We start from the raw sequence: 14,322 nt of genomic DNA, 5'->3' as shown, positions 1-14,322 counted from the left end.
ACTGTTGGTGGGAATGTAAATTGACACAGCCACTATGGATAATAGTATGGAGATTCCTAAAAACAACTAGGAATAAAGCTACCATATGACCCAACAACCCCATTACTTGGCACATAGCCTGAGAAAACCATAACTGAAAAAGCCACATGTACCCCAGTGTTCATTGCAGCACTATTTACAATAGCCAGGACATAGAAGAAACCTAGATGTCCATCAACAGATGAATGGATAAAGAAGCTGTGGCACATATATACAATAGAATATTACTCAGCCAAAAAAGAAACGCATTTGAGTCAGTTCTAATGAGATGGATGAACCTAGAGCTTGTTATACAGAGTGAAGCAAGTCAGAAAGAGAAAAACAAACATTGTATAGTAATGCATATCTATGGAATCTAGAAAGATGGCACTGATGAACCTATGTGCAGGGCAGCAGTGGGGACAGAGAGGAAGACTTGTGGACACAGGGGGGAAGGGAAGGGTGGGATGAATGAAGAGAGTAGCATGGAAATATACATTACCGTATGTAAAATAGACAGCCTGTGGGAACTGGCTGTATGACGTGGGGAGTTCAAACTCAGTGCTCTGTGACAACCTAGAGGAATAGGATGGGGTTCAAGGAGGTTCAAGAAAGAGGGGACATATGCATACCTATGGCTGATTCATGTTGATGTATGGCAGAAACCAACACAATATTGTAGAGCAATTATCCTCCAATTAAAAATAAATTATTAATAAAAATAAGTACAGTCAGAATTTGAATTACTAACAGGTATTAAGTGATTATCTACCACAGCAGGTATAAACATTTAATACATCCCAGGAACCTACTCTTCACAATTAAGGAATGAGAGTTGCAGTTTTCCTTCATAATTGTATGGGCCAAAGGAACATTCAGTTCAGTTCAGTTCAGTCGCTCAGTTGTGTCCGACTCTTTGCCACCCCATGAATCACAGCACGCCAGGCCTCCCTGCCTGTCCATCACCAACTCCCGGAGTTCACTCAAACTCACGTCCATCGAGTCAGTGATGCCATCCAGCCATCTCATCCTTTGTCGTCCCCTTCTCCTCCTGCCCCCAATCCCTCCCAGCATCAGAGTCTTTTCCAATGAGTCAACTCTTTGCATGAGGTGGCCAAAGTACTGGAGTTTCAGCTTTAGCATCATTCCTTCCAAAGAACACCCAGGACTGATCTCCTTCAGAATGGACTGGTTGGATCTCCTTGCAGTCCAAGGGACTCTCAAGAGTCTTCTCCAACACCACACTTCAAAAGCATCAATTCTTTGGCACTCAGCCTTCTTCAGAGTCCAACTCTTACATCCATACATGACCACTGGAAAAACCATAGCCTTGACTAGATGGACCTTTGTTGGCAAAGTAATGTCTCTGCTTTTGATTATGCTATCTAGGTTGGTCATAACTTTCCTTCCAAGGAGTAAGCATCTTTTAATTTCATGGCTGCAGTCACCATCTGCAGTGATTTTGGAGCCCAGAAAAATAAAGTCTGACACTGTTTCCACTGTTTCCCCATCTATTTCCCATGAAGTGATGGGACCGGATGCCATGATCTTTGTTTTCTGAATGTTGAGCTTTAAGCCAACTTTTTCACTCTCCACTTTCACTTTCATCAAGAGGCTTTTTAGTTCCTCTTCACTTTCTGCCATAAGGGTGGTGTCATCTGCATATCTGAGGTTATTGATATTTCTCCCGGCAATCTTGATTCCAGCTTTTGTTTCTTCCAGTCCAGCGTTTCTCAGGATGTACTCTGTATAGAAGTTAAATAAGCAGGGTGACAATATACAGCCTTGACGTACTCCTTTTCCTATTTGGAACCAGTCTGTTGTTCCATGTCCAGTTCTAACTGTTGCTTCCTGACCTGCATACAGATTTCTCAAGAGGCAGGTCAGGTAGTCTGGTATTCCCATCTCTTTCAGAATTTTCCACAGTTTGTTGTGATCCACACAATCAAAGGCTTTGGCATAGTCAATAAAGCAGAAATAGATGTTTTTCTGGAACTCTCTTGCTTTTTCCATGATCCAACGGATGTTGGCAATTTGATCTCTGGTTCCTCTGCCTTTTCTAAAACCAGCTTGAACATCAGGAAGTTCACGGCTCACGTATTGCTGAAGCCTGGCTTGGAGAATTTTGAGCATTACTTTACTAGCGTGTGAGATGAGTGCAATTGTGCAGTAGTTTGAGCATTCTTTGGCATTGCTTTTCTTTGGGACATTACCAACACATTTAAGGCAGATCTAACAATTCTAAAATAAGTCTATTGTCTTTGAGGACATATATGTATTTATACATTTGGAAAGATAAAATTTTTTTTTTAATAATCAAAAAGACTTATTTGGGGACTTCCCCTGTGATCCAGTGGCTAAGACTCTCCACTCCCAATGCACTTGGCCTGTGTTCAATCCCTGGTCGGGGAACTAGGTCTCACACGACACAACAAAGATTCAAGATCCCACAGGCTGCAACTAAGACCTGGCACAGCCCAATAAGCAAATACACAATAAATATTAAAAACAAAACAGAAAGATTTATTCCACAAGTGGCAACATCCATGGATTTATTTCAGGCAGGTGCTGTTAGTGGGAGGTAGAAGTGGGAGACAAGTATAAATAGAATATGGGGCTGGGGGCCTTGGACACTCTTCCTGGAGACCGGGAGAGGCCAGCCACACAAGAGGCTGGATGCTGGTGAATCCAAACAAGAGATCAAGAAAGTCTCACTGCAGTGGTCACCATGACATCTTTCTTTTGCTAAAAGTAAGTCCTATTCTCACTTTTCCTGGCATTTCTCTTTTCATAATTTGAGTGACAGGTCTCATGTCTACTTCTACTTTTGCAGAAAAAACCCTGAGAACTTTGTTCTCTGTGGGCCTCATTTTAAATGCATTTACCCTCTGCAGAGTGACATACTATAGGTGATCAGCTACTTGGAAAACTATAACTTTTTTTCTTTTTTTTTTGCCTGTCTGGTTCCAACAATTCTAGTGGTTGCTTCCTCCTGTATATACTTCTACCACTTTAATGAGCATTTGGATGTTATTTTGATCTTTCTGTCTTAATAACAAACTATAAAATAATTTCAATATTTAAAACATACCTCATGGAGATTTTGTGGGAGTGATAATGGGGAGATTTAGTGTTTATATTATCCCCATTTGGGCGGGGGAGGAAAGAAAGAAAAAAAAGGGCCAGAACTAAAACTAGCTCTGGTTAGATGTCTTTGTACAAATAGAGAAAGAGAAGTGAGGTAAGAAACCCAACAGATAGTACTGATTGTACATGGAGTGCATGAATTTAAACTTCTTCTTCATATACCTCTGTATTATTTGTTAAAGCAAGCATGAATTATTTTTGTAATTTCCTGAAGCTGAATGAACTAAATGTAACAAATGAGAAACATTATGGTGTTTCCTTAAAAAATTAAACATGGAATTACCCCATAATCCAGCAATTCCACTTCTGGGTATATACCCCCAAAGAATTGAATCAGGGCCTCAAATAGATATTTGTACCCAAAGTTCATAGCAGCATTATCCATAATAAACAAAAGGTGAAAACAACCCAAGTCATCAATGGAAAAGATTATACAGAAAAAAATATTATACATTCTTGCTGTAATAAGTTAAACAATACAGACAAAACTAAAGTCTTCCTTGATGACTTTCCTATCTGGACACACAACTTTAAACACACTGAGTCTTACTTAATCCTCATCACCAGCCCATGATTATTATTTTTTTTTTTTTAATTTTCTTGGCTGAGCCACTCGGCATGTAGAATCTTAGTTCCCTGGACAGGGATGGAACCCACACCCCTTGCATTGAAGCACAGAGTCTTAGCCACTGTATTGCTAGGGAAATCCCACCAGCCCTTGATTTAAATATTACTGCAATCTCCATTTTACAGATGAGGAAACTGCCCTGAAGAAAAGGGAATGACTTCCTGGGAGTCAGAAAGCTCTCCCTTCTAGATTTCAACTCGGGCAAACAAATTACTGACTGTGCTCTTGCCTCTCCTGCCGAGGTCCAGCCCCAGCTGATCCAGGGTATTCGAAGGGGAGATGGCGTCGGTGACTATTTATTTATTTATCAAATATATAAAGAGTAATAGAATTTCTCCTCTCCTATTCCGGAGATCCTTTAACTGTTTGGTGACTAAATCTTAGGGACTGTCTGATTGGGGATGTTTCCCTCAAGCTCCTAGGAGCGGATGGTCTGATTAGGGATGTTTTTCTTAAACTTTTAGGAGCATCTTTAGCTAAAAAAGACCAATCTTCATCAGAATGGCATCGAACTGCTGTTTCCTCTAAATCTTTTTCATCCTGAGGGGAGAGCTGATCTTTTTTCTCATCCCTAATTTTTACATGCTCATTGGCAGTCATAGCGGCTAGCCATTCATTTAGTTGCCAATAGCTAGGTATAACCTCTTCAGTTTCACTTTTGTTTATAACAGGTACCTTTTCAGATTCGCTTTTCTGTTTAACAGGTGTTTTTGCAACTTCACTTTCCTCTTTAACAGGTACCTTTTCAAATTCTTGAGCTGGATCTAAAGCATCTCTAGTCATGTTCCATAGAGGAAAGGTGTAAGTAGGGATTTTCTCCAAGCTATGATGAGCACAATAAGCTCTTAGCTGTTTCCCCACTTTTTCCCAGATATCTAGGTTAACAGTGCCCTGTTGTAGAAACCAAGGGCAGTGCTCTTGTACAAATGTAAAAAATGATTGGATGGTAGATTTTTTGACTTTGATTTCTCTTTTACTTAATAACTGTAAAATTATTCCTATAAAGAGCTGTATTTCATTTGATTCAGTGTTACCCATGTCAGAAAATTAAGTATAGTAAAAGATTTTGCTTTTAGCTATCAAAAGATTAGGCCTTTTTTGTCAGCCTTTTTAGAAACCGTTTTTCCTCTCTAACTCTTCAACACTTTCAACACTTCCCACTCCTCTCGCCCTGTCTATTCTACAGGGGGGTCTGCAGCACCCTAAGTGGGGTCCTATCCGTCCCAAAAACTCAACACTGGGGGAATGGGGTTGGGGACTTACCTTCGAAAAGCCTGTCTCGGGCGCCACCTTCCGAAGATAAAATTGCATTCCTATAGGGTGGATTTTAATGGGTTTACAACAAAGGAAAGAATTTATTACCTTAAGGGTCTAAAGTTACTAACACCAAGGCCACTACTTATTTTTTATACATACCAACTATATTAATTAATACACATTCAAGGATACAATTCAGGGGATGTGGAAACTTGGCAACAAGCATTGGCTCATCAATGAAATCCTTTACTAGTTTATTCTGACAGTTTCTAACTCTCTGAGAGGTTCTAAACTATTTGAATATCTTAAGCTTCCCGTGCCTCCCGAGGCTGGGAGACTGTAAACAATCGTATGCATAGCTGTAGGAGTCCAGGTAAACTTGTCAGGCGAGTTAGAGAGCCATCTGAGGGATTTGGATTTAAACACTCCTAATTGCCCAGGAACTTTATTAATTGGAGCTGTAAGTTAACTCTTTGACAGAGAGAGCGAGATGGTGGTGGGGGACAGCCCCCAGTAAAGTCAGAGGTGAGAGCACAAAGCAATAAAGTAGGCAGACTCTGGTTTTTGGCGGGTAGATGCTCCAGAATATCCGGGGGAACTCCTGAGGCTTGATCCCGCCTTTGCGTATGCCGAGCTTCCTTCCTCATGACCTTTGTCACGAGTGGAATGCCTCACCGGCTCACGGCACTCTCCCTTTGTGTCAAACTCTGGCTGGGTATTGAGGACAAGGATGTAGCCGCTGCCCTCATGGAGTTCTCAGTGTGATAAGAGAGGAGATACAAAATTACTCTAATCCCTCATGGAAATGCAAATGTTAAACTGATGACACCTACAGATCAGAGGCTCTTTCTTTCTGTTCTCTAAAAGAGATATTTTTACAAGATATTAAGTTTCTTTTAAAGATGAACTTGAGTTGTATGTAGACTTTTGGGGTTTTTTTTTGAGTCTCAACTCAAACATCACCTCCTCAGAGAGCCCTTTCTAAATTACTCAGAATAAAACAGCCCTCTGTCCCATGTCAGTTACTCTCTCTCACACAACTGACTACCTTTCCTCACAGTGTTTTCTTTACCTGCTACTTTCTGTTCTTTATTTGTGTGTTGCTGTCTGTCTTCCCCCACTGGAGTGGCAGCTCTGTGAGAGCAGGGGTCTCATCCATCCTGTTTACACTGAGCCTCCTGTGGTGAGAACAGGGTCTGGCTCTTGGTCAGTGGCTGTATTCGTTTCCAAGGGCTGCCGTACCAAAGTACCACAAACTGGTGGCTTAAATCAATGTAAATTCAGAACTTCCCTTGTGGTCCAAGGGTTAAGAAGCCTCCTGCCAATACAGGGGACACGGGTTCCATCCCTGGCCTGGGAGGATTCCTCATGCTGTGAGGCAGCTAAGCCCAAGTACCACAACTACTGAGCCTGAGCTCTAGAGCCCAGGAGCTGCAACAAGAGAAGCCTGCGCACCGCAACTGGAGAAAGCCTACCCGCAGTGATGATGGCCCGGTGCAGCCACAAAGAAATACATTAACTTTTAAAAAGCAAACAAAGAAATTTATCACTTATTGGCCTTTTGGCTAAGATCAAGTGTAAAAAACAGAAACTTATTCTTTCACTGTCTTGGAGACCAGCAGTCAAGGTGTTCAATCAAGGATTTCAATGAAGGTGCTGGTGGGACGGTGCTTTCTGGGAAGGCTCTGCGTTAGGCTTCTTTGTCTCTTCCCTCCTAGATCTGGTGGCTGCCCGCAGCCCTTCCCCTTGGTCTGCACTGTATCATTCCAGCTTCTGCTCCTGTCTTCGCATGGCCTTGCTCTCTTTGGACAGCTCCTCTGTCTCTGTCTCCAAATACCTCTATCAGGACACTAGTCATTGGATTTAGGGCCCACTCTAAGCCAGTATGATCATGTCTTAATGCCATGTACCAAGACCCTATTTTAAAATAAGATCCCAGTCATAGGTACCAGGGGTTAGTACATCAACTTATTTTGCGGGGTAGGGGTGGGGACACAATTCAACCCACAATAGCAGTCAATAAATATACTGAACAAATGAGCTAGCATTCTCTGGAAAAGTGGTACAATACAGTGAACTCTCAAAGGGGTTCTGGCAAAGGCTCTGGAAGGCATTATTCCCCCCAGGTTTTGATCCAAAAGAACATAAAATGTCTTTTGCTGTCTGTAGTAACTAAAGTTGTGTGTGCAGTTCAAGGAAAATAATGGCTCCAATGTTCTAGATGGGGTATGGAGTTTTAGTTGCTGTATTATCAATGTTCTTCTATATTTAATTTATGAGTAATGTAATGCCATTATAAATAAAGTTTGGAAAAGAGAGAAAAGAAAATCAACCCTAATCCCACTTCCTTAATGTACGTTGGAGGAAATTTACATGGAAATCATTCTGGAGAGAGGGAACAGCAAGTACACAAGCCTTGAGTTGTAAACAAGCTTGGTGTGTTCAAGGAGCAGAGAAGGTAGCACAGCGGGGGTAGCCGCATCCTGCCGGGTGCTCCAGATCTAATTTTGGACATCAGCTCCCAAATCAACAAACTTCCTTCTCTGGTAATCTTCCCCAAACACGCTACCTTCCACATCCCTTCCCCAAGCACACTAATGTGGTGGGGAGGCTGTGGTGTAGACCTGCTGTGTTTAGAGGGGAGGAGACAATAGATACAATCGGGTACTCTCTCCAAGGCATTTGGAACTAGGATGGATAAGGGTTAAGCAGTCTCTCTGTGGAGCTCTGTGACCCTGGAAGCTGTGAGGAAGGTGCTCCACTTCAGTCAGAGTCAAAAGAGGCAGGTCAGCAACAGAGCAGCAGGGATGCAGAGCCCAGTCCTGCCAGTTAACTCCCCAGTCCACCCATCACAAAAGTCAGCCACATTCCTGCCTCAGGTTCCAGAGAACCTCCCTGCATCCCTATCAAACATCCTCATTCCTTTAGCTCAAGCTGACCTGGGTCAACCTCTAGAGGAGTGTTTTGAGGAAAGGAGTTCTGTGGTCAAATAATCTAGGAAAAGTGTTTTAAATCAAATATAATAGCTTTTTATCTGCAGACTTCTCAGAGCCCTTAATAGCATTATGTACATTCAAAAAGGAACTCTCCAAAAATGAACTCAAGTGAGATGCATTGCCTACTTTGACTTCCTAGGTTGTGCTGGGAAATGTAATAACAGGATGCCAAGCTGAGTGGTTTCAGCTTCTGTTTTGGCTGGTCCTGGAAGACCAAGAACGACAGAGGAGGGTCCATCTATTCAGACCACCAGGAACACAGGTGTTGCTAACACATTCCATCACAACAAGTAATTTTATCCAGGAGAGAAGAAGGGAAAAGTCAGACACAGACAGACAGATAGATACCTGAAGGACTGAGGAAAAGGGAATACAGTTACATTGTGCTTGTCATCCATCAGGTCTGACCTTTCAATACAACTATTGAAAGAATGTCAGCAGGCTACAGTCCATAGGGTCACAGTGTTGAACACGACTGAGGTGACTTAGCACATTCGCACAGAACAATTCCAAATCATTTGCCAGCTTCAAGATCACATTCTTTTCATTCCAATCCCAAAGAAAGGCAATGCCAAAGAATGCTCAAAACATCACACAATTGCACTCATCTCACATGCTAGTAAAGTAATGATCAAAATTCTCCAAGCCAGGCTTCAACAGTATGTGAACTGTGAACTTCCAGATGTTCAAGCTGGATTCAGGAAAGGCAGAGGAAGCAGAGATCAAATTGCCAACATCCACTAGATCATCGAAAAAGCAAGAGAGTTCCACAAAAACATCTACTTCTGCTTCATTGACTATGCCAAAGTCTTTGATTGTGTGGATCACAACAAACTGTGGAAAATTCTGAAAGAGATGGGAATACCAGACCACCTTACCTGGTTCCTGAGAAATCTGTATGCAGGTCAGGAAGCAACAGTCAGAACTGGACATGGAACAACAGACTGGCTCCAAATTGGGAAAGGAGTACGTCAAGGCTGTATATTGTCACCCTGCTTACTTAACTTATATACAGAGTACATCATGAGAAATGCTGGGCTGGATGAAGCACAAGCTGGAATCAAGATTGCCGGGAGAAATATCAATAACCTCAGATATACAGATGACACCACCCTTATGGCAGAAAGTGAAGAAGAACTAAAGAGCCTCTTAATGAAAGTGAAAGAGGAGAGTGAAAAAGTTGGCTTAAAACTCAACATTCAGAAAACTAAGATTATGGCATCTGGTCCCATCACTTCATGGCAAATAGATGGGTAAACAGTGGGAACACTGACAGACTTTATTATTATTATTATTTGAGCTCCAAAATCACTGCAGATGGTGACTGCAGCCATAAAATTAAAAGACACTTACTCCTTGGAAGACAAATTATGACCACCATAGATAGCATATTAAAAAGCAGAGACATTACTTTGCTAAAAAGGGTCTGTCTAGTCAAAGTTATGGTTTTTCCAGTAGTCATGTATGGATGTGAGAGTTGGACTATAAAGAAAGCTGAGCACCAAAGAATTGATGCTTTTGAACTGTGGTGTTGGAGAAGACTCTTGAGAGTCCCTTAGACTGCAAGGAGATTCAACCAGTCCACCCTAAAGGAAATCAGTCCTGAATATTCATTGGAAGGACTGATGCTGAAGCTGAAACTCCAATACTTTGGCCACCTGATGCGAAGAACTGACTCATTTGAAGACTCTGATGCTGGGAAAGATTGAAAGAGGGAGGAGAAGGGGACAACAGAGGATGAGATGGTTGGATGGCATCATTGACTCAATGGACATGAGTTTGAGTAAACTCTGGGAGTTGGTGATGGACGGGGAGGCCGGGTGTGCTGTAGTCCATGGGGTCGCTAAGAGTTGGACACGACTGAGGTACTGAACTGAACTGAAAATCCCATTCCAGTAACTGATGTCCCCACTCTGGCGAGCCTAAAATGTATGTCATCCACAAAATGATTTACTGTCTGAACTTGGAACTCAGCCCTCCACCTGTTCTGATCATTCAGAAAAGATTAGGTAGAAACCATGGGCTTCATAACTGGCCGCCAAGCACCCCAAGGGCTTGCTCTTCATTTCCCTTGTCATTCACCATCGCTTACAGTACTGGGCGCCCAGAGATGAGCAGGATTGGCCTGGCCCGGGAAACTCCCAGTGTCTGATCGATGTAAAGAATGAAGTTTCAAACTGACACCCGGCACAGAGGATTGGAGTGCGGGTGGGGCAGAGGGGAGACACTGAGCTTGATCAGGTGGGGTGTAGGGCTAGATCTAAGCTTTATAGGTGCAAGAGGAGAGAGCAGAGGTACAGCGCTCTAATCCACCTAGAGGACTCAGATTCAGGGCTGGGTGGCCCTTGCTAAAAGAATACTACACTGCTGGATATTGCAGACTGGGTGTAGGAAACCGGTTTTAGGTGATACTTATCCATGACAAGCCATTTGTCCACATGCTTCAGTGAGTCACAAACTCCCCGGGGCAAAACCCGAGTGTTGTGCCTACAACTTCTTAGGGCACCTGCACAGAACGTTTAAGTGCGGGGGCGCCCTCAACACTGGGTTTCTATTTAGACCTTGCCAGGCGCCAGCCCAGCAGCCTGACCCCGCCCCCTGCTGCCTGGACCCACCCCCGGGGGCGGAGACATCCTAAACTGGAGGCTTGGTGTAGAGCCGAGAGCTGCTGCGGCGCAGCGCATTCCTAGGCGCTGCGCTCGGTGCTCTACTTAGAACCCCGAGTTCGCGGCGCGGAAACTGCGCAGGAGAGTCCACTCGGGCAGGTGCGGCGCGGTGCGGCGGTCTGGTCCTCGCCCTTGGAGGACAGATGTGCCTGGGCGTCGCGGCGCGCAGACCTGAATTCAGGTGAGGGCAGAGGGAGACGACGAGATGCCCTCGGAGGAGCCCTGCCCCCCCGGCGCCCGGAGGACCGAGCGCGCGCCGGGCCGCGAGCCGCGCCTACCCAGCCAGCTGCTGCCAGAGCTCTACGCCTTCGCGGCGCGCGTGCTGTTCTGCCTGGCGCCCGTCTACCTAGCCGGCTACCTGGGACTCAGCATCACCTGGCTGCTGCTCGGCGTCCTGCTGTGGATGTGGTGGCGCAGGAACCGCCGCGGGAAGCTCGGGCGCCTGGCTGCCGCCTTCGAATTCCTAGACAACGAACGCCAGTTCATCAGCCGCGAGCTGCTGGGCCAGCACCTGCCCGCTTGGGTGAGCCGGGCCTAGCCGGGCGGAGGGTCGGAGTTGGGGGGATGCCTTGGGGGTTCGGAAGGAACCTGCGGTCGGCGAAGGAGCTGGGGCGCGCAGACCCGAAGGAGGGCGGGAGCCTAGGACCCTCACACCTGGTCCCCAGGGGACAGACCCTGGGGGCTGTGGCCGTGCCTCTCGCCGCGGCGCTCCCTGGTCTCATTCCCACCGCTGGTCCTGCTGTGCTGGGAGCGTGAACCAGGGTTTCACTTGAGGGCCCAGAACCTGGGAGAAAAATCGCAGGAGGGCCACACCCAGGAGAAAAACAAGGGCGTCTGGGACTCTGCAAAGTTACTGGTGAGGGAGACAGAAGACACTTCTTCCACTCGCCTGTTGATTCAAGGCAAAAACGCAGGGTGCAACACTGACAGATACAGCAGTGACAGAAACGCAGACTAGCTGCCGTTGGCAGAGGCCGGGACAGAGGGAGGCGGCCGGGCTAGAGACCAGAGTTCAGGGATGGGACTGCGAGGGAGAGAGAGAGGCCCAGCCTCCGCCTAGCTGGGACACAGGCTTCTCTCCCTCCCTGGACTGGTAGAGACACGCCGATACACACTCTGCAGCTACACAACCATCTCCTGGTGTGGAATGACCTGGGCTATGGCTTCTCAAATGCTTCTGATCCTGAGAATCTCCTGGCCCACCTAACAGAAACAAGCCTAGGCCCCACCTCACAACCCCCAGGTGGAATTAAGGAACCTCCCTGAGTCTCATGATCAGTTTGGGAAACACCTGCAAGAGGGGCGTTTGGTCTGAGACTTGGTCTGCTGTAAGCCCTCTTCTCTGGATGATGAACTGGGGCTGGTTGTCTCTGATGGCTTCCAGATACATTCAGGCACACGGCGGGAGAGCTGTCCAGAGGCCACCAGACCCCTCACCTCCTCTGGCTTGAGGCCTGTACTCTAGAATCCAGCCAGGCTGTAGGTTCCTCACCCCCACCGGTGACAGTAACTGCTGAAGGGGGATGAGAAGAAGATATTAGAAAGGCCTGTTTATGTTAAATTCGAAAGTAAGCCTTATTGCATTAGTTTTCTACAGTTGCTGTAAAGTACTACAGGCTGGGTGGCCTAGAAATTTATTAAGACCAAGGTGTTGGCAAGGTTGGTTTCTTCTGATGCCTCTCCTTGGCTCTGTCCCCTTATGTCTTCATGTGGCCCTCCCTCTCTACATATCTGTGTCTAAATTTCCTCTTCTTATAAGATCATCAGTCAGATTAGATTAGGGCCCACCCTAATGGTCTTGTTTTAACTTAATCATCTCTATAAAGACTCTATTTCCAAATACAGTCACATTCTAAGGTACTCGGGATTGGGACTTCAAAATATAAATTTTGGGAGACACAATTTAGCTCATGATACCTTTTATTTATTTATTAACTGCTCCAGGTCTCAGGTGCAGCATGCAGGAATTTTTTAGTTGTGGCATGTGATCTAGTTCCCTGATCAGGGATCAAACCCGGGCTCCCTGCATTGAGAGCACAGAGTTTTACCAACGGACCACCAGGGAAGTCCCCATAATACTTATTAATATATGGATGGACAGTAAAGCTTCAGAATTAGGTTTACAAATATTGGGTAGCAGCCTTGGAGACTGAGTCTGGGGCCTGTCTTCCCCAGACCTTGCTTGTTCTATGGAGGCTTGTGATCTTGAGAAGTGTGGACCCAGAGAGCAGACCTGTACCTGACCACACTCCTTACTCACTGATGAGGATCTCAGGCTGGCTGTTAGGCCTCTGTCATGACCCCCATGGCAGCCTCAGTCCCTGAGACCTCCCTGTGTTAGGGAGGCCTCCAGGCACTTAGCTGTATACCAAGGCAATGTTTCTGAAATTGGAGTAAGACTCAGATCCTGTAGGGGCCCTGATACTCCCCAACCCCCTATCTCCTACAGACACCATAGAAACTGTTCTGGCTTCTCTTGAGGGAGGTGACCCCAGAGCTACATGGACCTAGCCAACAGGGAGCTCAGCGAGATGAATGAGACAGAACCCAAGACGGTACCTCCTGGATTCTTATCCTGTAAACCATACCCCAGGCCTGAGCCCGCTGGGTTGAAGCAGTGGCCCTGCCAAGAGCAGTCTAAGCAGAGAAGGCCTGTGAGCATAGCGTGGAGGCACGGTGTGGTTGGTATCTGAGCAGGTGTTGGGTGCTTTGCCTGGCTGATGTGTGCAGTGCAGGCTGAAGGACAGGGGCCAGATTGAGGTAGGTGTGATGGAGGTTGGGGCTGATTCTGAAGGGAGTCTGGGGAAGGTTTTGGAAAGGTCCTGTAAAAAGCAGCAGGGCAGGAGGGGTGAAGCTGGAGGAAAGAGACCAGGTGAGAAACCAATTTTAGCCAAGGTGGTATCAGTGGTAGTGGGGACCAAGGTGCGAGGGTGCGGGGGGAGGGCTCTAGAGCAGGGTGCAGGAGGGACCAGGGTCTTCTGCATTCTGATTTTGGAGAGCTGGGTGCCTATGACTGGGACTGGGGATCTGGAATGTGAAGCAGGTCTGGGGAAGTAGGTTGTCTGTGTGAACACCTGTGGAGAGCACACAAATAGATGCAAACGTGGGCTTTTGAGTCTGCCTCGTGGAGATTTCCATGCCCAGGGATGATGTGGAAAATCTGGAACCTACTTGGTTGAATTTCCCTCTGCCTGCCTCCTGAGGACAGACACTGTTTATGAAGACAGAGGTGGCTCCCATGTGGTGGGGAAGAGGGACCCTTGCCCATGATTTCAGAGCTTGGGCATCTTTATCTGACATGTGGACCCTTCAGTGGGCCTTCTTCCCTGTTTGGAGAACTGGTTTTCTTGAGTGAAAGGGGATTAATGGACTATGATCTTTGGTGTCCAGAAATATTTTTACTAATTAACAACTGGCAGACCACTAGCCAGGGTGTTGAAGAAAAGGTCTTGAGGGCCTTGAAGCCCTGCAGGTCATCACCCAGCACCCAGTGAGTGGGGGTGGACCCCCGCCCCTGCTGCCTGTCCAGCCATGTGCGCACCTTGCTCTAATTTGCACCCAGTCCCTGTGAGGGGACAGAGGCCAAGGCCAGGCTGAGCCAGACCCGAGA

General features: G+C 46.1%; 1 protein-coding gene across 1 annotated transcript in view; it reads left to right on the top strand.

Moving 5' to 3' along the window:
• The first annotated feature begins 10,497 nt into the window (after window positions 1-10,497).
• Window positions 10,498-14,322, top strand: part of ESYT3 (extended synaptotagmin 3) — a 55,876-nt gene continuing 52,051 nt past the window's right edge. The window contains exon 1 of the mRNA XM_061420477.1: window positions 10,498-11,235. Coding sequence (XP_061276461.1) covers window positions 10,918-11,235 — 318 coding nt within the window. The 5' untranslated portion in view covers window positions 10,498-10,917. The remainder of the gene's footprint in view (window positions 11,236-14,322) is intronic.

Source organism: Bos javanicus, chromosome 1, assembly GCF_032452875.1.
Source record: "Bos javanicus breed banteng chromosome 1, ARS-OSU_banteng_1.0, whole genome shotgun sequence".
Classification (NCBI taxonomy): Eukaryota; Metazoa; Chordata; class Mammalia; order Artiodactyla; family Bovidae; genus Bos; species Bos javanicus.
This window is presented reverse-complemented; position numbering and strand designations above follow the sequence as displayed.